Consider the following 25236-nt stretch of genomic DNA (forward strand, 5'->3'; position numbering starts at 1 on the left):
AAGAACAACCAACTTATGCAAGAACAAGAGCAAATTGAACATCTAGGTGTGGCCCTAAGCTTCATCATGATTTCCCCACTATTGCCACCTCTCTATAGATCACGGGCTTGCCTTTCTCCAACCCCACCCTACCTCCTTACCCTTTATCTGTCTTTCTCTCACTCTGTGTCTATATGAACTGGTATTTTTCCAAAATTATTTCCAAGATCATTCTAACTTTATTCCACATCACTGTTGAGGTAAAAATCATGGCATGCTTTCTGTAGAAAAGTCTCCCTCCATCCTAATTGTGGCATATGAGCAGGGGAGTGTGACCTTGCCAATACCTCCACTTAATCTGACTCGCCATTCAGTCTTGACCTGCCCTCACACATGCAGTCATGCTATGGACAGTTCTCCTACTGCAAGCTCACCATATGGCCATGTTCATAGCCATTCTAAGGCAGTAATCTACAAGAAAAATACTTCTTGTAAGAAGTACTTGAGAGAGAGGGTGAAGGGGGAGGAGACAGCAAATTTTGAGAAGCAGCTGTGTTGTTGACATTGCTTATTTTCTGCCATCATGCCATTTGTTGTTTACTGTGGTAGAACATATGAATCATTTTTTCTAATTTCTCTTTTTACTTATAATTTTTTTTTTTTTTATCGTGTCGTATGTATATTCAGAATCGTGGCTATGAAGAACCAAAGGTTCATGGAAAAAATTTGCCATTTCTCCTCTTTTGCCATTACACTTCAAAAAAATTTGGCCAGTACCTGACCAGTCCGTTACTGAGCAAAATTCATCACTGTGAAGTCTGTTATAGGGAGGTACCATTTTTGTACCATGCTTTTTGTACAATCAATACTTTGTTGTTTTCTCTCATGGTTAGAACTACCTGTCAATTATTTTTCAGCAATTTCCCTTGCAATGCCATTGAACACTGCACCCGAGATTGGAGCCCATCATCACTCACAACCAGTGCATCAGACAAATAAGGTAATATCCCAAGCACCAGACAAACCCAAGTAAATTATCACAACAAAGAATTTCTTTTGTAATATTACTACAGTGAGCCATGGGTGGAGAAGGGTTCTCCTGTGGGTTAAGGCAGAAACGAGTGGCAGTGGGCTCAGTGCAATACAGTGCAGCAACCACAATGTTGTTCACAGCCTAACTCCTTTTTCAGGGGAAATAAATGGAGGTTATGGCCAGCCTTGCATAATGTAAACACCACTGCCATCTACAATGCTGAATTCTTCACTCAAACCTTTGCCCCAAAAAAACTCTACCTTAAGATAACTAAGGGTTTATTCCTCTCCTGCACCCTGCTTTATGCTACTTTTCAAAATAATTCACAATAATATTTTTCACACCCTCATTGGCCTAAACCCTGGGAGGACTTATGGACCTGATGGGGTCTCATATTTTTCTCTGAAACTGTCTCCATGCTTGCATCTTGCCTAGTCACTCTGAACTCTATCAACATCTACCTTTCCTTCTTATTAGAAGTTTGCCTACATTCAACCTATTTCTGAAAAAGGGTAACCATTCAAATCTTTCACTTTGTAATATTTTACCTAATTGCCCATATGGTTTACATTAATGCCACTCTACTGGTGATTTGGTTTTCTTAACAAGTCTTGGTCATTCTATTTTAAAGATACTGGTGAAACTTTTGCTGTTGCCAGACATGCCATGAAGCTTGATTTCCAAACTACCCTTCCACACCTATTCTTATCTTTGCAAGTTCAACTCAAATTTCCTTTCTGACCATTCTATTGCTACTTTGGTAGATAGTCACAATTCTTCTAAATCTACTAACAAATTGATGAAGTTCTCCAAAATTGTGCCTATGTACTTCCACCATGCCCAGTCAAACTCAACTTTGTCTATCAACATCTACCTTTCTTTCCTGATGGAAGTTATTCAACCTGTTCGTAAAGAGGGTAACCATTGTAATCCTCAAACTACCATCTATTGCCTTTTCTGCCTGTCTTGACAACTCCCTCAACTTTTTCTTCATTAACTTCAGCAACATTCGGAGTCTCAGATCTAATTTTCAATCTATAAAATATCCCATCTCCTCTACTAAACCTCAACTTTTCCTCACTGAAACACAGCTGACTGAAGTAACTGACAGTAGCCCCTTTTCTGTTCCCTCCTACTTTTTCTATTCACATTTTCGTTCCAAAGCTGGATGTTGTGTCTATGTGCGCAACGCAACGACTTAACTTCCTCTCATATCCAGGCTCTTGAATCTTCCGAGTTTTCCAATATCTGACTTTGACTCTAGTCACTCTATAACTAAATTAATCTGTGCTGTCTATCTCTTCCCTAACTCCTTTGACAATAGTAAATTTTTTTACTATTTAACTCCAAAAGTGGAGCATATTCCATCCCTCTTTTTTTTTTTTTGCAGATATCTCCATCCTTGGATATTTCAATGTTCACCACCAGCTTTGGCTTTCTCCTCCCTTCACTAACCATCCTGGTGAACTAGCCTTCAACTTTGCTATTCTCCATGATGTAGAGCAACTGGTGCAACACCCTACACATATTCCTGACCATCTTGGAGATACAGCCAACATTCTTGACCTTTTTCTTATCTCTAATCCTTCTGCTTAAAGCTGTTACCCTATTCTCTCTGTTGGGCTCCTCCAAACACAACCTCATACCTGTTTCTTGTCCTATTTCTCCAATCCCTCCAAAGGATTCCCCAAAACAGAGGTGCCTTTCGCGTTTTGCCTCTGCCAGTTGGGGGGACCTGAGGAGGTATTATGCTGATTTTCCCTGGAATGATTACTTTTCCGTGTCAGAGACCCGTCTCTGTGTGCTGAATGCATAACAGAGTTCATAGTGTCTGGCATGAAGGCATAAATTCCTCACTCTTTTTCTCAAACTAAATATTCTAAACCCTGAAACACAGTCTGTTCTCGTGCTATACATTATAGAGAGGTTACCCACAAAAGGTACTTGAGCCTTCCATCCCCTGAACCTCAAACACTTTATATTTCTGCCTAGAATCATGCCAAGTCTGTTCTTCAACTTGCCAAACACTCCATCATAAATAGAATGTCAAAATCTTTTAGACTCCAACTCCCCTCAAGACTTCTGGCATCTGGCCAAAAAACATCTCCAATAACTTTACTTCTTCATCTTTCCCTCCTTTATTTCATCCTGATGGCACAACTGCCATCACATGTCTCTAAAACTGAACTCTTCTTTCAAACCTTGGATGATTCTGGGCTTGTCCCTCTCTCTCTTCCTCCCTCTGACTATTTCATGCCCTCAATTAAAGTTCTTCGTTGCCACAGATATCTTAAAGACTAGTATTTAAAAAAATAAATTACAAAAATGAATAAATAAACAAAACTATTTAAAAAAAATAATTATGAAAGACAAAGTTAACATATAATGAAAGGTAAAGATTCAGTATATACACTATGCATGGAAAACCTTGACGAGGAGCCAACCATTTATTTTCGTTTTAATTAAGTTCATTAAGACTCACAATTACCTTCCAAGGAAGGCGAGATGTTCCGATGCTTTTGAAGTAACTGGCAACGTTTTATACTGTATACAGGTTTCCCTTGTTTTATGATTGGGTTATGTTCCTTAAAACCAGAGAGAAAGGAAAATAAAACATTTCGATGAAAGAACCAATTGTAGTGAATGAAGGAAGAAGCCGATTCTATCCAGTGCCGCCATTGCAAAAGCTATGCTGGAACCTTGAACCTTGGATTGGCAGCTCCTGCAGAAGACAAACAAAAGACAAGCAGAAAAAAGGAGTACTATCCTGTTCACAGATTATCTCCTCTTATAGCAATAATGAGTTTTGATGGGTGGCAGCTCCAGCGTGGGTGGCAACACGACTGCAGTACGCTTGGTTTGTTTATATTCTGGTGATCAATAAAAAATCAGATAAATGAGCCCACACAATCGAAAACGAGCGAGTGGATATAATTCATAATGACTAGAAAATTGCTATATTGAATAAGAAGGCATCGAATAGCGAAGGCAACCTACACAAGCTAAAAAGGGTTAGTACAATATACTTCCTTGCCTAACTCCTCTCTCGCTCTTCACCCAATCCATTTCTATATTGCACTATGTTGATTACCTTTTAACTCAATCCAATCTTTCCTAAGAAAGACTCTCAGCCTAACATTTTCCTATATATCCTGTTGTATGCTTTCTCTATATTCAGAAAACCTAAATATAGTTTACCTCCATTGCTCCTATTCCTCTCTATCATTTCCACCACCACAAACATATTATCCTCTGCTCTCCTGTCCACACTGAAACCATTGTGTTCTTCACCTAGCACTCTAACTCACTCAATCCACTTACACAACCTCTCATTCAAAACTGCACTGAGCACTTCACCCATTGTATTTATTAAAGCAATAGGCCTATAGTTATTTAACTCATTCTTACTCTTGTATCATCTGTTATGTAACAGAGTAGTGATTTTCAACCTGTACCACTAGTGCTACATGAAGACTCTCCAAATGGTACATGAGCACTTTTAGGATCAGTTGAAATTTGGTTAAATTAGAGTTATTCATTTCTCAGAAAAATTATTATTGCCTTACACAAGATAATTTGGCATTAATCAGTTGGTGGATAAGAAACATTCATTCTTCACATTAAATTGATGTGTGCAGCCATTCGACGACCCAGTATTTCCACCACTAATAAGTCTTTGGTGTTAATGTAAGTTTACAAATGAAAAACTACAGATAGAATACACAAGAATGTTACTCTGAAGACCATACCAGCACAATTGGCAGAGGGGTGGAGGGAGAGGCCAGGGAATCTTGGTTTACAACCATGTGTGGACGTTCCACTATCAGGTATTTTTTTTCAAGTATTAAATCAAAATTTTGCATTTGAGTGTTGAAAAGTTTGACCATTAAGACATTCGAGTATTGAGTCTCCACTGTATATGTACCCATGTTATGACATCACAAGATATCTACCAATCTGGGGATCAAGAAATTATTATGCTTTGCCAACACTAAATCAGTGCCTAAAGGCAAGTTCACATGTCAATTTGTGGCTAGAAATGCTAGCCAGTGGAAGTATCAGCAGAGCCCTGCTAGCTAAAACACGTTCACTCATGGCAGCTGGGAAGTATTGGCTGGTTTACCTACCTTTTTTAAAAGAAGTGTTCATCTTAACAAAAGACTACACACAATTGCAATCAAGTTAAATCATTACAAGTATTCAATCCTCACCTCCAACCACAACCCACAGAGAAGGAAAAGGCATAGACCACTCTAGAGCCGTCTGTGGAAACAGTCATCAGAGGGTGGCAGCAATCTCATTGAATATACTTCTACGTAGGCTTTTTTTGTTGTACAACTCACTTTTCAGGTGCCAGAGAAGCTATTTGTCCCTTACTAACTCCAACATCTTCTCTGCCTCTGGACACCACATGTTCAAATTTTCCATATCACAATGTAAACAAAGCTGCGGCTAGAAAAGACCAATGTATCAGTCAGTTTGCAGCTGGTCTTTTCACATGCTAAGCCAAAATATAGCCAATAACTCTAGTGGCTAGCCTTTCCAACTGCAAATTGACATGTGAACCCGCCTTAATATTGGCTAGCATGAAGGAAATATCTTATTATTATTATGCAATTTCTTTCAATATTGAATGCAGGATTACTAATTCATATACAATTCTTTGTATACCACACATTACTTTGTGATCAGTAGATACTGTTTGCAAGACTTCCCAAATGATATTAAGGATTACATATTTTAAACTGTTTGTGAGTTGCAGCTCATGCATATCTACAATTAGTACTCATGCAGAACCATTGAAGAGGAACCTACTCCCAAGACTCAGAACTGCTTCCCACCAAGCCCTAAGAATAAGGTTCAAGCACTCAAACCCGTGAGTATAAAATGAAAGAATCAACACCCATGGAATAACAGAACAACCATGCAGATGCAAGCACCACAAATATCACTACAAAAAAAAAAAAAAAAAAAAATATATATATATATATATATATATATATATATATATATATATATATATATATATATATATATGTTACACCGTTAGAAATTGCCCATTTCATGAAATGGGCAAACCGAGTGGCCATTTCATGAAATGGGCACTCCATTGCACATTTCATGAATTGGGCAAAAATTGTGTGCCCATTTCATGAAGTGGACAACAGCATGTAGGAGATTTCAAATCTCGTACAAACGGGGCAATAAGATTGCCCAATTCGTGAAATGTTTAAAAGAATGGGGCAATAAAACGTGATTTTTATTTATTTATTTATTTAAGCCCAATTCATGAAATGTGCAATGGAGTGCTCATTTCATGAAATGGCCACTCGGTTTGCCCATTTCATGAAATGGGCAATTTCAAACGGTGTAACATATATATATATATATATATATATATATATATATATATATATATATATATATATATATATATATATATATATATATATATATATATATATATATATATATATATATATATATATATATATATATATATATATACATACAGTATGCATGGAAGGTCCTAAAGCCATGCGGCAAACGTCATTTCTTATTACAGTAAGTGGAGGAGGCTCACAAGTACCTTTCCGGGACCGCAATATGTTCTGATGCTTTTGCACTATTAACTGAGTCACCTCAGTAGCTGTTAATCTACTTAAGAGATGAGGTGGATTGCACATCTGCTGTGCCAGGTGTAGGCTAATTGCACTATCATTTTGCTTCCTCACACCCTCTCAAGATACCCAAATTGACTATAAGTAGGGACAAACGGGAGGTGTATACTTTATACGAGGCTGGTCACGATCTCCCATTTATTTCCACTCAAACAGGTGTTTAACTGAGAACAACACAGCGCTTGGTAAAGCATTCCAAGGAAGCAGGGGAACCTGGTGCACTCACTCCACTTCCCAAGTCTGGTAGGCCTCCAACATGGTAGTGAATCATTCCTTCATCCCATCTATAGCAACGTAGGAAAAAAAAAAAAGTCACATTTCTGCTTTCTTCTGGTATAATGTAATTCAATTGAGTTAATGTTCAAATTATACTAGTATAGCTAATTGATGATATCATTGATTTTATATGAACAAACTTGTTTTCTGTTCAGTAATACATTCAATACAAGGGTAACTTGTGGTTTTCAAGATCTGACAAGCACACATTCCTTCAGGACACCACCCAGACCTAAACCCAGGAGCCAGATCTGACAAGCACACATTCCTCCGGGATACCACCCAGACCAAGACCCGGGAGCCATCTTAGTGTAGACAGACTAGTTTTTTTTTTTCTAGACATCATAATCTGACCTAACTGAAGGTCTGTGAAGGATCCTGCCATTGATACAAGTTTGTTTGACTACCTGCCCTACGTCTCAGTAGGCTCTCGTTTTAGTGGAAATTAGAACCCATATCTATGTAACCTTGAAATCTAATTTCCTACTTTTTAAAATTTATGTGATAAACCAAGAAAATCATCCTATATGAGAGCTAGAGAATCTGAACGATTTAGTAAGGCAGGATGAAAACCTATCAATGATAAATGAAAAAGCATAGACACACACCATGGCATAAGAAATTAAGTGTTGGCATTTTTATGGTCTTAGTGTTAAGCCTTCCAACTAACCCTATTGTATATTTTTTGGTGTAACAACTGCTATATCAACATACTGTCTATTATTGGTATTACACATTGAAAAATCTTTTTCCACTTAACAACGTATGCCTAAAACTACATTCCCTGTAAAAACATTGTTGTAATCACAATCAAACCTGTCCATCATAATATTACCAGCAGTACACTATTTCACTGATCTTCTTTCCTGACAATGCTTATCATGCATCACTAGCTGTCATAGTGGTGAAGCCCATCTGTGCTGCTATCAGCTGTGATGACAATATGGCAGCCCATACAAACATCTGGTGGAATCTTGTAATTCTCTAGATTTCCCATACCTGCAAAGCATCTTCACATTTTGCTATTCTAAATAATTTTAGTAATATGAAAAAAATAACTAGGTGTTTTACGTATATTCTTATCTACATCTGGATGCCGTATGTTCAAACCTCCTTCCATGATGTCACAATGTAAACAAATCTGCTAGCATCTGATACTTGTAATATCAGTAATACTGAAGTTAAAGTAACAGTATTCCAGTATACCGGTTTCAGGAACACATCCTCACCATGTTGGTCTTGTTTTGCTGGTAGCAGTTCTACCCACTAGGCGGCAATATGTACCTGATACCTCTACTGGGTAGCACTGCCAACCATATATTGACATGTGAGCCCACCTTAAGGGCATGTTATTTTTTTCAATTCCTGCAGATTGTTGTGGGAAAAATATTCAGAATTCATATGGTATATGAATCATGGGCCTACGCATTCGGCGATACTCATTCTGACGTGTTTAAAGGGTCATGAGGTAAGCGTGGTGCAATAAACACTCTTTAAGCATTGTGGCATATTGCCTGTTTTTTCCTTGTCATTTTACCGGTAATATTGGTCTCTGTAGTAATGCTCCACTTCTCAAATCGCTCGCCTCCTCCTTGATTTGCCATCCAGTACCACAGTGCAACAGAGAAAGGTGAAACATTTGAAACATTTTATTATACCTTATTAATTAATTACATTATTACATGACACAATATTTTATAGTATGATATAATAAGGCAGCCCATATAAAGAATATTCTTTTCGGGCAGTAATTCGGTGATAAGTTGTAATTCCCTCCCCATCCCCTTATCTAAATCAATTAATTCCAATACATTATAAACTGCAAGCTATGCCATAGCTTTCCTTTCCTTGTAGGATCACATATGTAATTTATATAACCCAAAAAAAAAAAAAAATAAATAAAAAAAAAAATACTTACATAAATACATGATTTCAATAATATATAATGCAATTTTTGTAGTGTTTTTTGAAGGTATATAATGATTGTCTAGTTTTGATTTCATGAGGTACAGCATTCCAGAATTTAGGGCCAAGGTAAGATAATGAATGTTGATAAATTGTTAAATTGTGGGCTAGTATAATGAGATTGTCTCGAGTACGGGTTGGGTAGTTGTGCTGAGACTGTAATGTTGTATTTGTTCTATTGTGAATATTGTGTTGTAATTTGTACATATATATAGCAATTTGTAATTTGTTAATGTCATAAGTTTAAGTATATTATTATTCTTAAATAAAAGTTGTGTGTGTTCATAGTAATCACTATTTGTTAAATACGTATGATTTTCTTCTGTAATCTGAATAGAGGTAAGAGATGCGTAGGATAGGTGGAGCACCAGATGGGAGAACAATACATTAAATGTGGCAAGACATGGGCATTATAGAAGATTTTGAGTACATAGTTAGGCATCAAATTTTTATACAATATATAAGAGATACAATTCTAGATAATTTAAGAATTAAGTTAGTTATGTGACTTCTAAATGTCATTTTATCGTCATAAGTTATGCCTAAGAGTGTGTGTCTGTTTGTTATTTTTATATTATCATCATGGTAATTAAGAGGTGGAAGATTATCATAGACTTTGTTAGTAAATATCATGTAGAATGTTTTATCTAAATTTATTGTTAGTCTGTTGCTGAGACACCATGAGTATAGTGTTTCTAGGTCAACGTTTGCTATACGTATGATATTGTTAATATCATCTCCAGTAATGTATAGGGTCATATCGTCTGCAAAAAGTATAGTTTTTAGGTTTGTAAAAATGTTAGGAAGATCATTTATGTAGATAAGGAAAAGGATAGGACCTAGTACACTGCCCTGTGGAACACCATATGAAATTATACTAGAAGAGGATATATGTTCAGATAATTTAATAGATTGAGTTCTATGTGATAGATAATCAGAAAACCAATCAAATATTATTCCACGAATACCATAGTGGTGTAGTTTCATTAGTAGAATATCATGTTTGACTGTGTCAAAAGCTTTGGAAAAGTCTATGTATATACTTAATAAATTACTTTTTGAGTCTAGGGCAGAAAATATTTCTTCATTTAAAGTTTTTAGTGCATCAAATGTACTTAGTCCACTTCTGAAGCCGAATTGTTTAGGATTAAGAATACTTTTAGTCTCAAGGTAGTTCATTAAAAACCCTTCATTAATTTTTCAAAAATCTTAAAGAATGTACTTAATAATGAAATCAGACGATAATTACTTGTGACTTCTTTAGATCCTTTTTTATGTATTGGTATTACAATAGCATGTTTTAGTTGTTGTGGAAATTTACCCTTGCTTGTGGATTGGTTAAATAATAAGGATAGTGGTATGGCCAAATAATTACTATTAGATTTTATAATGGAAACAGAGATGTCATGTATATTATTATTTTTTTTTTTTATTCTTTAAAGAGTTTATGATTCGAATAATATCTTGAGGATAGACAGTGGGAATTGCCATTGAGTTAGGATAGTTCCCTGACAGGTAAGAAGGGAGATGTCATGGCATACTCCTGCTTGCAGGCTCTCTTACGTTTTTTTTCTTTACTGATCTTCCTATTGTAACATATCTGGAGGCGCCGATCTTGATTAAGACCAAAATATCTACTTGGAGAGGATTGTTTCATGGAGAACAGGGAAGGTGCCTACTGACAGTTAAAATATACCATAATTCTATGAAATAGCATTATTAGGACACCCATCATTGAGATAAATCTACAGGCAAAGACAAAAGGAACCAGAGCTAGGAATTCTGATGTCACCACAAGGTAAATAGATCCCAAAATGAATTAGTAAATTTGGGAATAATTAGATCATTTTTTGTGTGCAGTTTCTCTATTGATCAACACATAACATATAATAAATCTACTAATTTTGGTAAACACATAGCATGGGTGCTAAACTTAAAAATTAAAAGAGCTGTACAGGCAACCCCTGCTTAACGAACAGGTTACGTTCCTAAAAAAAATGTTCATTGCGTGAATTTTTGTTAAGCGAACCAATTTTAACAAGTCTGACCCCGTGACTTGAACTTCCATTGAGAGTAAACAAAGCGATAGTGCATCTTAGTACAGTAAAAGGATTAATGAAAGTAAAAATTATGAAGTTAAACATTTAAGCAGTTTAATTTAAGACCAAGTCATTATAATGTACACCAATGTATGTATGTAAGTAACTTAATAATGTTGATGATCTTAAATTAATGAAGGGAGGGAGAGTGGAGCGGCGGGGAAGACACTACCTGGCAACCTGTGGAATGTAAAACAAAGGGCGCATCATTGTACCGCATACAAAACTTATGTACCACATTTCCACAAGGCTTTAAATTTTATCCATTGCAGAGTCACGAGTTCAGGTGGTTCTTTTAGCTTGCAAGGAAGATACTGTCTCACCAGCCTTCTTAATACAGTCTACTGACTTAAAAATAATAGAGACAGTAGATGGAGTCAAGCCATGGTGGTGAGCAATGCTATTAGTTTTCTCGCCTCTCTCGTATCTGTGAATAACATCCAGCTTCACTTCGAGAGTAGGAGACTTCCTGGTCTTTTTAGCAACGCTAGGCGATTACAGGGCTGGTTGCAGGGCGTTTTGGTGGTACATTGAGCAAGGGAAGACGAACTGCTGCTGGACGCTGTTATCGTTTTGAACTAAAAAAAAGGGGAAGGGTAGGGGAGTGAGTGGTGTGCATTTTGTCCACGAGAGGCACTGATATATTCAAAAGCCTGTCGACTTGCATGATACAGCGGGGCTTTCAAACTTGGAAAAAATTACCTGGATAAAATTTTGTTAAAGTGAGTTTGGTGTTCGTCATACAAACAGACGGCAATAAAAGGAAATGTTTGCTGTAGCGAAATTTCGTTGTGTGAACATTCGTTAATCGGGGGTTGCCTATATCTCAAAACATGATTTTTCAAGATATAAAAAACGGTATAAAATCAACCATTATACATGCAGCCTTGAAATTTGCTGCACCTATTCACAGGGAAAGAAATAACATTTTGTCGACCAGTTTTTCCTAAAGTGATTTGAAAGTTTTTAATCAGGCAAAATATCAGCTTTTAATGATGTATTGATGACATCATGAAATGCAAAATTCAAAAAAAATATCATGACATGGAGAAATTATTGAAAAAAAAAAAAAAAAAAAAAAAAAGCATTCTCTACGTTTCTTTGGGCATCTTTCAAGTTGTCCATGCCAAGGATATAAAAAAAAGAAAAAAAAGAAAAAAAATGAAATAAGGTCTACGACATTCTGAATGCAACTCTATGCATGACGTCATTAAGTCATGATGTCATTACGCTATCACATTCATATTTATACACAACAAAGACAACCAGTAGTTTATATTATTCTGAAAATCTCAAGTCATAAATCCAAATTTTTTAAAATAATATTTTCAAATCTCAACTACAGCATGCCCTTAAGTTGAAGGATGTGGATTGTGGGATTTATATACAATATAAGGCAGTGGCACTGTGAAAGGAGAGTGGAGAGAGACGTCAACACTTGCAATTTGCAGATAACATCAAAACATTCGTAACATTTTTATTAGCCCATATAGATGTATATAGTAATAAGAAAACAATCACTATTTTAAGGAGCCCATTTAAAAAAAAACTAGCTTTTTGGGCACTGCAAAAGGAGACAACATATTGGCTAGGGGGAACACCTGGTGGCCGCATCATAAAACTAAACCAGTCGCGCAACTTAATTTTCTTTATCGTATTATTCTTGACAATCCACATAATTTAAGAAATGACAAATTTTACCTCATGTTACTTCAAAATCATATAATGTGAATATGAATAAATCGAGAAATACCTATATATTTACACACACACATATATATGTGTATACATATACAGGTAACTCTTGATTTACACGCTTTTGTTATAACGTGACCGAAAAAATATCAAATTAATTTAATTTGCACGATCGGTATGCTTCTACGCGATTTGGCCCAACCGCATTTTCAAACTGAGCGCCAGACGCAATTTCAAACTGCACATCAGAGAGTTCCGCAGCTGGCTGATAGGTGGGAGCTCCGCTCTTCTTGTGCCTCATTTGCAGTCTGCCAGCACTGAGTACCGACGGAATCTCTTCAATCTGCCTATAATTCACTAAGATGGCCCCAAAATGTCCTTCATCTTCTTCTGCATGTGGGGTTATTTTTGATAAAGTGGTAAAGCTCAGAGGAAGATGGTGACTGACTGTGGTGTGAGTAGGGAAGGCAATGACGCAGTGAGTGTTTTGTTTACGTATTCTTTGTTTTGTTTTCTCTTATTATTTCTTGCTTTCCCCTTTACTTTAAATACACTTCTATTATTCAGAATGGTAAATAATAAAAACATGTTAATTTAGCCAAATAGAGTATTTTGTATGAATTTTTTTGAACCACATCCCGCATCCCTGTAGTATCTATTGTTTCTTATGAGAATTACATGTTTGTTTTATGCGAATTTTGATATACGCGATGCCTCTTGGAACGCATCTATCGCGTAAATCGAGTTACCTGTGTGTGTATGTATGTATGTATGTAATGTATGTATATATGTATGTATATATATATATATATATATATATATATATATATATATATATATATATATATATATATATATACATATATATAATATATATATAGATAGATAGATAGATACAATGCTCATCATGACATTATGCTGGGTGAGCACCCAACATGATGTCGTAATAAAAAAAGCAATGGCCTATCATACAGGGGGATCTCTTTTTTTTCATGGCATTATGCTGGGTATCAGCAGTTAGCATGACCTCATTACCTCCTAACACACACCACAGTAACATCTTTAATTTTCATAATAGGATGACTTAGTCAATTTAAAAACCGAAGTGCAGAGAAAAACTACGACTTAAATTGCTGCATGTGTATTCAAAATTAAAAACATAACCATAATGTTATTTCTCTTACTTACTGGTGCATGGCAAGGCTTTATTAACTGTATTACAACATAAAGCTAAAAATGGGCATTATCTTTCATTTCTTAATAAAACATGAGCAGTAAAAATAAAAGCATGTTGATTTCTGCTTCTACATTTTGATAAAAATATCATGGAATCACTATAACATCCTATATGCACACCTAACCCTCCGTTATCGCAGGAAATTGGTGCCTAAAAAACCACGTGATAGCAGAAAACGAGATAATGGAAGTGAAGAATAAATAGGAAATAAATAAATTGGTGCCTCAACCCAAAAAATTTCCTAAAAAACAGCTCTGAACAACAGAATACTACGTGCGAGACTGTGGGATGGTGGTGGTGAGGAGAGTGACCAGAACCAATCAGCTCCCTTATTCAAATCACATGACGTGAATACATCTAAACATTCGTCGATGTGTGGTTGGGATATGGGTAGTACTACTACTTCTACTTCTACTACTACGGGTACGTGGCAACGACTTTCCAGACGCGCTAAAACTGAATATATATATAGATAGATATATATATATATATATATATATATATATATATATATATATATAGTAATACTCCGCTTAACGAACGTTCGTTTAACGAATTTCCGGTTTAACGTACAATATAAAGTTAGACCAAAAATTCACATAACATACAACCACATCCGTTTTAGCAAATTTTCTGAGTTTGAATTTGCCGGGTGAGGGACCGAACGCGGTAGTTTCGCTGTGATTGGCTGGCTCCCCGCCTCTGTCTCTAGCGCTCCTGGAGCTGGATCCAAGATTCTTTAACGTCAGAGCAACCTCTTGCAGCGAAATGGCATCCATGAACGCGTGGAGGGACGGTGACAAGGTTGCTATCAGGTTGCTCTGAGGTTGCTGGGAACACCACCTCTCCAGGTGGTGTTACTGTCTTATATAATGCATTTATGTTCACAAAACAACATTTTTATTAACTTTTTTACAAACCTTGCCCCGAAGAAAGGATTGTTTTGTAATGCATAAAGTGAATTCTTACATGGAATACCAAAAAATAAAGCAGAGATGAGATCAGCCACAGACAAAATGGGAGACTCGCCGCCACTCGGCCGCTTCTTCTTCTTCTTCTTGTAACCCTTTTGCTTGCGTGTTACTTTCATCATGATGCTTATGTTTTCACTCCTCTATTGCCTGCTATAATGGATATCACATCTTAGTATTCATATACGCTCATTCATTAATAATTCACTATCACTCAGTGCCACGGAGTCGAGGTTATCCTCGTGGCATGAGTGTATATGAATACTAAGATATGATATCCATTATAGCAGGCAATAGAGGAGTGGAAACAAATATCATGGGGAAAGACAACACACAGGCTAAAAGGGTCACAAGAAGAAGAAGAAGCAGCCGAGTCGCCATGAGTCTCCCATTTCGTCTATGGCTCATCTCATTTCTGTTTTATTTTTTGGTATTCCATGTAAGATTTCACTTTATGCATTACAAAACAATCCTTTCTTGGGGGCAAGGTTTGTAAAAAGCTAATAGAAATGTTGTTTTGTGAACATAAATGCAAGAATGTAAGAATGTGAGAGAATTTGTACGTAGCTTCTCTAACTTCCAAAGACTCATATGACATCATAAGAGTAGTGGTACACCGGTGGCCCAATGTGCTGCCAAACAAATACATTTTTTTATTAACCCAAGTGGTATGTTGGGGACCAGCCCAGAACGCATCCCCCCCTATTTCCATTATTTCCTATGGGAAAATTACATCCGCTTAACGAATTTTCGCTCTACGAACAGCTTTGACACCCCCTATTCTGTTCGTTAAGCGGTGCGGAGTATTACTGTATATATATGTATATATATATATATATATATATATATATATATATATATATATATATATATATATATATATATATATATATTTGTATAGCCAGGGAGAATATTTTCTTGTAGGCAGACGAGGTTGAAAGCTATAGAGCATTCTCCTTTGTTTAACTTTTTGTGTACGGTTTCTATGTGCCGTACTGTGTTTCTGTCTTTTTCTCTTAGTTGGTGAAGCAGTTGGCTAAAGGTCAGCGACGTTTCGGAGATATCTCTCTCCATCTTCAGGCTGTGGTTGTGTGAGGCATGTGCGCGTCTTATATGTTTCCGTTGGGTCAGAGTAGGTAGGTGATGCGCAGCGCTGCGCTGTCATTGGCTGGATAAGTTAGGTGGCTCTGTGTGTCTGGTCTACGCGCTGGTTGGCTGCTCGTCGTTTCAGAGTGGGGAGGATTTGTAGGTTCTCTGTTTGAATGTTGATGGATGGCTGCATTATGTTGATATAGATGGCTTCGAGGAAAAATAGTCTTCGGGGTCGTTTTCTCTGTCTAGGATGACGGTGTTGTCCACAAGGTTCTGGCGAGTGATTTGGTTGTGATTTCTTCCACTGTAGTGTTGCTTGATTGCTCCACTGCTAAGGTGACATGTCAGACGTCTTGAAAGTGTGGTTCGTGTCATCCCAATGTATGAGCAAGGTCCACATTCCTTGCTGTTGCAGGTGTGTTGGTAGATGACATGATCCTCTTGCAAGGGCGTCTTGTAGTCAGCAGGTCGGTTGCGGAGTAGGAGTTGGCTTGTTTTTCTTGATTTGTAGTAGATGGTAAGGGTGATTCTAGTATTTTCGTCGGTAGGTGCAACATTCTTGTATATGATGTCCTTCATAACTTTCTCTTCTGTTCTGTAGTCGGTGGACATGTATCCTCGGTAATATAGTTTGATCTTTTCTTCTTCCCTCGGTGTGTCTTGCTGGTTGTGCCATCTATCTAAGTAATTCTTTATGGTTTGGGATACGTGAGTGTTTGAGTATCCATTGTTGACAAGGACTTGGGTGACTCGCTCTAGTTCTTGGTGTGTTTCTTTCTGCCCATGTAGAACAGTGCGTGAGGGCTCGCCTCACGTATGCGCTGATGGTAGATGTTAGGTACCAAGAAGATATTCTCAATATGGGAATCCAATGCCACTACCTCACTAAGCCTCACTCTCATCGCAAACGCCTTGAGATTGAGACGCTCTTAGACGACATTCAAGAGCTTGAAAAGAAAGGGAAAGTCACTACTTCACCCGATCTCCAACCTTCCCTCCTTGCCGAAGCAAGCAAAAGTCGTGGTTCATTTCACAGCCAGAAAGTCAAGAGACACCACATACTCGCAGCTAAACAGCTGCGAGAAAACAAAGAGATCATTATAAGACGAGCAGACAAAACACCAGCTTTTGTGCTCATTAAAAAAGAGGATTATGACAGCAAACTTAATGCCATCCTGAGTGATACCACAAAATTTAAAAGAATTACTCGCAACCCCACTGAATCCCTCAAGAAGCGGGTGAATGCCACCATCACATCCATCAACGCTGGCAGCAACAACCTCAAGCTTCAGAAGATAGTTGGAGAGTTCTCACCAGGCTACGCATACGGCAACGTCAAGACCCACAAGCAGAACAATCCACTCCGCCCTATCATCTCGCAGATCCCAACGCCCACCTACAACATAGCTAAACGCCTCAACCAGCTCCTGACACCATACGTCCCCAACACCTACTGCATCAACTCATCCACTGATTTCCTCGAGATTCTCCGCGACGCTCCACCACAAGCAAACTCCATCATCGCCTCCCTTGACGTGGAGAGCCTTTTCACCAACGTCCCCGTCGACAAAACTATTAGCTTCATCCTCAACCGTGTATACCACAGCAGCGACACCACACCACTGGACATGCCGGAGAAACACCTCAAGTCCCTGCTAGAACTCTGCACTAAAGAAGCCCCCTTCATCTCTCCAGACGGCAAGATGTACCAACAAATCGATGGAGTCGCCATGGGTAGCCCACTCGGCGTACTTTTCTCAAATTTCTTCATGGGCACCATCGAATCAGCACTCCTCACCACCGATCGTCCCTCCATATACTGACCAAACCCACCAACCAAGGACTCTGCCTCAACGGGACAGCGAATGCCCTAAACGCTACCTAACATCTACCATCAGCGCATACGTGAGGCGAGCCCTCACGCACTGTTCTACATGGGCAGAAACACACCAAGAACTAGAGCGAGTCACCCAAGTCCTTGTCAACAATGGATACTCAAACACTCACGTATCCCAAACCATAAAGAATTACTTAGATAGATGGCACAACCAGCAAGACACACCGAGGGAAGAAGAAAAGATCAAACTATATTACCGAGGATACATGTCCACCGACTACAGAACAGAAGAGAAAGTTATGAAGGACATCATATACAAGAATGTTGCACCTACCGACGAAAATACCAGAATCACCCTCACCATCTACTACAAATCAAGAAAAACAAGCCAACTCCTACTCCGCAACCGACCTGCTGACTACAAGACGCCCTTGCAAGAGGATCATGTCATCTACCAACACACCTGCAACAGCAAGGAATGTGGACCTTGCTCATACATTGGGATGACACGAACCACACTTTCAAGACGTCTGACATGTCACCTTAGCAGTGGAGCAATCAAGCAACACTACAATGGAAGAAATCACAACCAAATCACTCGCCAGAACCTTGTGGACAACACCGTCATCCTAGACAGAGAAAACGACCCCCGAAGACTATTTTTCCTCGAAGCCATCTATATCAACATAATGCAGCCATCCATCAACATTCAAACAGAGAACCTACAAATCCTCCCCACTCTGAAACGACGAGCAGCCAACCAGCGCGTAGACCAGACACACAGAGCCACCTAACTAATCCAGCCAATCACAGCGCAGCGCTGCGCATCACCTACCTACTCTGACCCAACGGAAACATATATAAGACGCGCACATGCCTCACACAACCACAGCCTGAAGATGGAGAGATATCTCCGAAACGTCGCTGACCTTTAGCCAACTGCTTCACCAACTAAGAGAAAAGACAGAAACACAGTACGGCACATAGAAACCGTACACAAAAGTTAAACAAAGGAGAATGCTCTATAGCTTTCAACCTCGTCTGCCAAGAAAATATATATATATATATATATATATATATATATATATATATATATATATATATATATATATATATATATATATATAATATTGTTGGCAGCTGTACTGTCACACATCCTGAGGTTAATCGACTTTCAAATTCTATATGTATTAATGTGCAATGATACACCTGTGTAAACTTGTAAAACTTACCCAAAAAATTATTGATTTTCCAGCAATAATTACAAAATCTGGCAGTCTGGTGTCAAAATGCTGACAAAAACAGGCTAATTAGTCTAACTCAGTGGTTCTCACACATTGCTAGAGCAAGTACCACTTGGTGGTCTGCATACCGACTGGTTCCAAAAAAACTAATTCCAGCAAATATCAATTTATTCACAAGTAGAACACACATATAAACTAACAAGAACGAACATAACTTGATTTAATGTAAGGAGTACATCTTTTTCTTCTCCATCAGTTGATCAAGGCCAGATTATCATGTGTAAGGCAATAATCATTTACCGGAGAAATTAATTTAATCTAATTGATCTAAAAATAACATATGATCCTAAAAGTGCACATGTAGCACCTGGAAGGCCTTTGCATATCATTAATGATACACATACCAACCGTTGGAAACTCCACCAAATTTCAATGTTAAACTAATACATAAAACTTGCACACAATATGACCGACAAGCTAACTGGGGGTGTTTAATATAACCACTACATGGAATGAATGATCCTTTCCTTTCAAGTGACTCTGTTGTGTGTGTATTTTACCTAGTTGTAGTTTTACAGGGCCTGGGCTATACGGTCGTGTGGGCCGCATCTTCATATCTACACTTATCCAATTTTTCTTTAAAGCTATGCACACTCTTTGCTGAAACCACTTCCTCACTCAAACTGTTCCAAGTCTCAACACATCTTTGTGGGAAACTATAGTTTTTAACATCTCTCAGACATCTTCCCTTCCTCAGTTTCTTACTATGCAATCTTGTACTTCTAATGTCATATTATCCATTATCATTATCCACTTGATCCATTCCGTTAATCAATTTATAAACTTGTATCAGATCCCCTCTCTCCCTTCTCTGTTCCAGGGTTTGTAGATCCATAGCTTTTAGTCTCCTCTCATATGTCATCCCTTCAAATTCTGGAACCATTCTTGTAGCCATTTTTTTGTAGTCTCTCCAACTTCCTTATGTGTTTCTTTTTATGGGAGGTCCACACAACTGCATATTCCAATCTGGGTCTTATTATAGTACTTATCAATTTCTTCATCATTTCTTTGTCCATGTAGTGAAATGCTAATCCAATATTCCTTAACAAATTATTTCTCTCTGAAAATTCTATCAATATGGCTTACCGGTTGATTGTTTTCTTCCATCGTCACTCCCAAGTCCTTTTCCTTTTTTACTTTCTCTAGTTCTACTCCATCTCCCATCTTATAGATTCCCACTGGTCGTCTTTCACTCTTTCCCATTTCCATGACATGGCTTTTGTCCACATTGAATTCCATCTCCCACTTTTTACTCCATTTCCAATCTTATTTAGGTCTTCCTGCAGTATTTCACAATCCTCTTTTTGCTTTATAACTTTGCACAGTTTCGTATCGTCCACAAACAGATTTATGTAGCTGTTCACTCCTTCTGGCATGTCGTTTACATATATGAAAAGTATTGGCCCAATACTGACCCCTGTGGTACTCTGCTTTCTACTGCTCTCCACTTGGACTTCATATCTTTAACTACCGTCTTTATTTCTTTCCCCCTCAAATAATTTTTCATCCATCTCAATGTGCTTCCTTTTAAGCCACCCTTCTCCTCCAACTTCCACAGTAATCTTTCATGTGGCACTTTATCAAACGCCTTTTTTAAATCCAAATAAATACAGTCAATCCATTCCTCTCTCTCTTGTACTCTATCAACTATTCTAGAGTAGAAACTCGGTAAATTTGTTACACACGACCGACCATTTCTGCGTAATTCACCTCGGTCGTCTGCTGTTCACCCAGCCAGTCTTCCCCATTATGGAGCAAGCTCAGAGCTCATAGACTGATCTTCGGATAGGACTGAGACCACAACACACTCCACACACCAGGAAAGCGAGGCCATAACCCCTCGAGTTACATCCCTATTTACTGCTAGGTGAACAGGGACACACATTAAAAGGCTTGCCCATTTGCCTCGCCGCTTCCTGGGACTCGAAACCGGCCCTCTTGATTGTGAGTCGAGCGTGCTAACCACTACACTATGCGGTGTGTGTGTGTGTGTGTGTGTGTTTGTGTGTAATTCACCTCGGTCGTCTGCTGCTCACCCAGCCAGTCTTCCCCATTACGGAGTGAGCTCAGAGCTCATAGACCAATCTTCAGGTAGGACTGAGACCACACCAAAACACAACACACACCGGGAAAGCGAGGCAACAACCCCTTGAGTTACATCCCGTACCTATTTACTGCTAGGTGAACAGGGACCACACATTAAGAGGCTTTACCCATATGCCTCGCCACTTACCAGGACTCAAACCCAGCCCTCTCGATTGTGAATCGAGCGTGCTAGCCACTACACTACGTGGTGTGTGTGTATTTACCTAGTTGTAGTTTTACAGGGCCTGGGCTTTATGCTCGTGTGGCCCCGTCTCCATATCTACACTTATCCAATCTTACTTTAAAGGTATGCACATTTGTTGCAGACACTACTTCATTTAAACTGTTCCACGTCTCAATACATCTTTGCGGGAAACAATATTTTTTTAACATCTCTCAGATATAGGGAGGCGGTGGCATAGTGGATAAGGTGGTGAGCGTGGGATCGGGCAGACGTCCACGCGTAGGTTCGAATCCCACACGTACAGCCTTAGAACACTTTGCCATTTGTTGAGTGGTTTAAAGTTACCTACATATCACCATAATAACCAGGTTCTAGGTGGTTACACTGAAGATGAGCTTAGGCGGTGATATGGGCCCTAATATGGGTACCACTATAAATAAAATTGCCTGCGCCACTAATGGGCGGAAGCTGAACAGCGCTTCCAATACACTCTTCAAGTGTGCCTACAGGCGCTATAGGCCTTACCGTCTTCCTTTCTCAGCTTTTTACTATGCGATCTTGTGCTTCGGGTGTCATATTCTTCTCTCGGGATCAGTTTCTCATTATCCACTTGGTCCATTCTGTTGATCAATTTATAAACTTGTATCAGATCTCCTCTCTCTTCTTTGTTCCAGGGTTGGTAGATACATAGCCTTTAGTCTCTCCTCATATGTCATCCCTTCAAATTCTGGAACCATTCTTGTAGCCATTTTTTGTAGTCTCTCCAACTTTCTTATGTGTTTCTTTTTATGAGGGGTCCACACTACTCCTGCATATTCCAATCTGGGTCTTATTATAGTACTTATCAATTTCTTCATCATTTCTTTGTCCATGTAGTGAAATGCTACTCCAATATTCCTTAGCAAATTATATGTTTCTCTAAAAATTCTATCAATATGGCTTACTGGTTGATTGTTTTCTTCCAGCGTCACTCCTAAGTCCTTTTCCATTTTTACTTTCTCTTGTTCTACTCCATCTCCCATCTTATAGATTCCCACGAGTCGTCTTTCACTCTTTCCCATTTCCATAACATGGCTTTTGTTCACATTGAATTCCATTTCCCACTTTTTACTCCATTCCCAGGTCTTATTTAGGTCTTCTTGCAGTATTTCACAATCCTCCTTTTGCTTTATAACTCTGCACAGTTTCATATCATCTGCAAACACATTTAAGTAGCTGTTCACTCCTTCTGGCATGTCGTTAATATAAATAAGGAAAAGTATTGGTGCCAATACTGACCCCAGTGGCACTCCGCTTTCTACTGCTCTCCACTTGGACTTCATATCTCTAACTACCGTCCTTATTTCTCTCCCCCTCAAATAATTTTCTATCCATCTCAATGTCCTTCCTATTAAGCCACCCTTCTCCTCTAACTTCCATAGTAATCTTGCATGTGGCAAGATGTGTGTGTATGTGTGTGTTCCTACACACCCTTCTCCACCCAATAATTCCTCCTTGTAGTTTTACAGGGCCTGGGCTTTATGCTAGTTTTACAGGGCCTGGGCTTTATGCTCCATACCTACACTTATCCAATCTTACTTTAAAAGTATGCACACTTGTTGCAGACACTACTTCTGCGTGTGTGTGTGTGTGTGTGTGTGTGTGTAATTCACCTCGGTCGCCTGCTGGTCACCCAGCCAGTCTTCCCCGTTACGGAGCGAGCTCAGAGCTCATAGACCGATCTTCGGGTAGGACTGAGACCACATCAACACACAACATACACCGGGAAAGCGAGGCCACAACACCTTGAGTTACATCCCATACCTATTTACTGCTAGGTGAATAGGGGCCACACATTAAGAGGCTTGCCCATTTGCCTCGCCGCTTACCAGGACTCGAACCCGGGCCTCTCGAATGTGAGTCGAGCGTGCTAACCACTACACCATGCGGTGTGTGTGTGTAAATACACTCAGCCCTTGTTTTTCTGCACTAAATGGTGCACTGGTCTAAATAATGAAAAAGTCAGAATAACACAAGTGGGTCCTTCATTTGCCAAATATAGTTGTTTGTCTCCTTAGATTTTTTGGAGGGACTGCAAAAGTTTGTCTACTTTAGTTTCCCTGATGAACTAAACCTAAACAAACTTAATTTTACCATATATTGCAGCTTATAAGTCAATCTGGCACATAAGTCGACCTCGATAATTTGACCTCAAAATGTTGTACTATCGGTTAACCTTGCAAATAAGTCCAGCACCCTTAACCATTACTTAGCATGTTCCAATGTCACCCTGAGTCACTAAGTACTGGGTTGTAAATTAAGTTTTACCTACAGTAACATAAATAAAACATATCAAACAAATTAAAAACACCACCAACTTCAAGCATTTCAACATAAACATAAGGAACTCTGGGAGGCCACATAAGATAAGAGATGGTCTCTTCCTATGCCATGTTGTGCTGGAGACTGACACTCTGTAGTAAGTAGGAACAACAATGTAACACACAAATATGGTAATTTATTACTATGGAAAATTTTATTGATACAAAAGCTAAAAACATAATCGGTTCATAATGATACAATCATGATTGACTGCTCCGTGCTGCCACCTTGTGACAAGCATTCCCTTTGAACAGTTGTTTTGGCACAAAATTTTTATATAATTTTGTTTAAACTTTTAGATTATTTTAAATATTGTTTTTAGCTTTTGTATCAATAAAATATTCTACAGTAATAAACTAAATTATTTGTGTAGGTACGTAGTTACTCCTATTTACTATGGAGTGTTAGTCCCCTGCACAACATGATGGAGGAAGAAGCCATCTCCCTGACTTAGGAGTCTTATCAGGAGCTTGGAGGTATCTAATGCAGCATCTTTTTCACTCCTTACAATTTACCTTAGTGCGCCTTTACTACTTTTACTTGATGATTCATCCCCACAGTATTTAGCAGAATATTCTAGCAGCTTATCTTTTGATTAACTATAGTAAAACTAAATTGTGCTGACCTGTAGGGTGTTGTTCATCATTCTGCCAGATCTCCCACCAAAACAATCACCATATATTACTCAGAGTTCTCTAATCATAGAAATATCAATAAATGGCATTCTAAGGATATTCTGACTATTTTATTAAATATCAGGTGATACAAATGATTGTTATATACCAAATCAAAATTAAGGTATTTCATGGACATGTACGATGTGGCATATCAGGTCAGACGACGTTGCCACTTGACCTAAGGCAGGATTTTTCCTAGGGGGAAGAGAGGGAGTCAGGTCATTACGCACATGGAAATCTACTCACTTCTCATCAGGTTGCCAAAATCACACAATGGAAGGACACACTGATGCTTCTCTGTCTTATTGTGTGTTGATCAGACAGACTATATTTCTTTTCACCACTCATTACATTAGACTGGGTATCTCAAGGGGACATAACAGTAAGTATTCTGTAAATTACCAGTTTCATTTCACTTCTATGACCAGCACCTTTACTGCATTTAATTTACTTACAGCATATTCACCTGCAGAAATCTTAATTTCTCTTGGTCCCTCCCCCTAACCTATTTTTCAGTGAATTGATGCATTAAATTGAATAAAGAACTGTTATTCCATTTTCCTTGAAGTAATGAGAGATGGCAGCATCGCACGGATTATCAGCCTCACCCTATGGGTCAGTACAATTTAGTTTTACTATACTGTTTGAAAGGATTTGCTTGGCCACACCATATTCCTCACAAACACTCACAACTCAAGTTCCTTTCTCTAATTTTCTTATTAATAACAGCTTTCATATCACAGATTAGACCACTCACTTA

At 38.4% G+C, this 25236-nt stretch overlaps 2 protein-coding genes across 5 annotated transcripts in view; one reads left to right on the forward strand and one right to left on the reverse strand.

Moving 5' to 3' along the window:
• Window positions 1–25236, reverse strand: part of LOC123512836 (zinc finger protein 493-like) — an 81070-nt gene that overhangs the window by 51329 nt on the left and 4505 nt on the right. For 2 of the 4 annotated variants that reach the window (XM_045269444.1, XM_045269446.1), the window contains exon 2: window positions 6920–6977. The exons of the other annotated variants lie outside the window; for them this stretch is intronic. The gene's annotated coding sequence lies outside the window, so the exon portion shown is untranslated. The remainder of the gene's footprint in view (window positions 1–6919; window positions 6978–25236) is intronic. 4 annotated transcript variants of the gene reach the window in all.
• On the forward strand, window positions 16853–17851 carry LOC123512546. Its single transcript, XM_045268971.1, has one exon. The coding sequence runs from the start codon at window positions 16853–16855 to the stop codon at window positions 17849–17851; it is 999 nt and encodes a 332-aa protein (XP_045124906.1).

This window comes from Portunus trituberculatus, chromosome 34 (assembly GCF_017591435.1).
Source record: "Portunus trituberculatus isolate SZX2019 chromosome 34, ASM1759143v1, whole genome shotgun sequence".
Lineage (NCBI taxonomy): Eukaryota > Metazoa > Arthropoda > Malacostraca > Decapoda > Portunidae > Portunus > Portunus trituberculatus.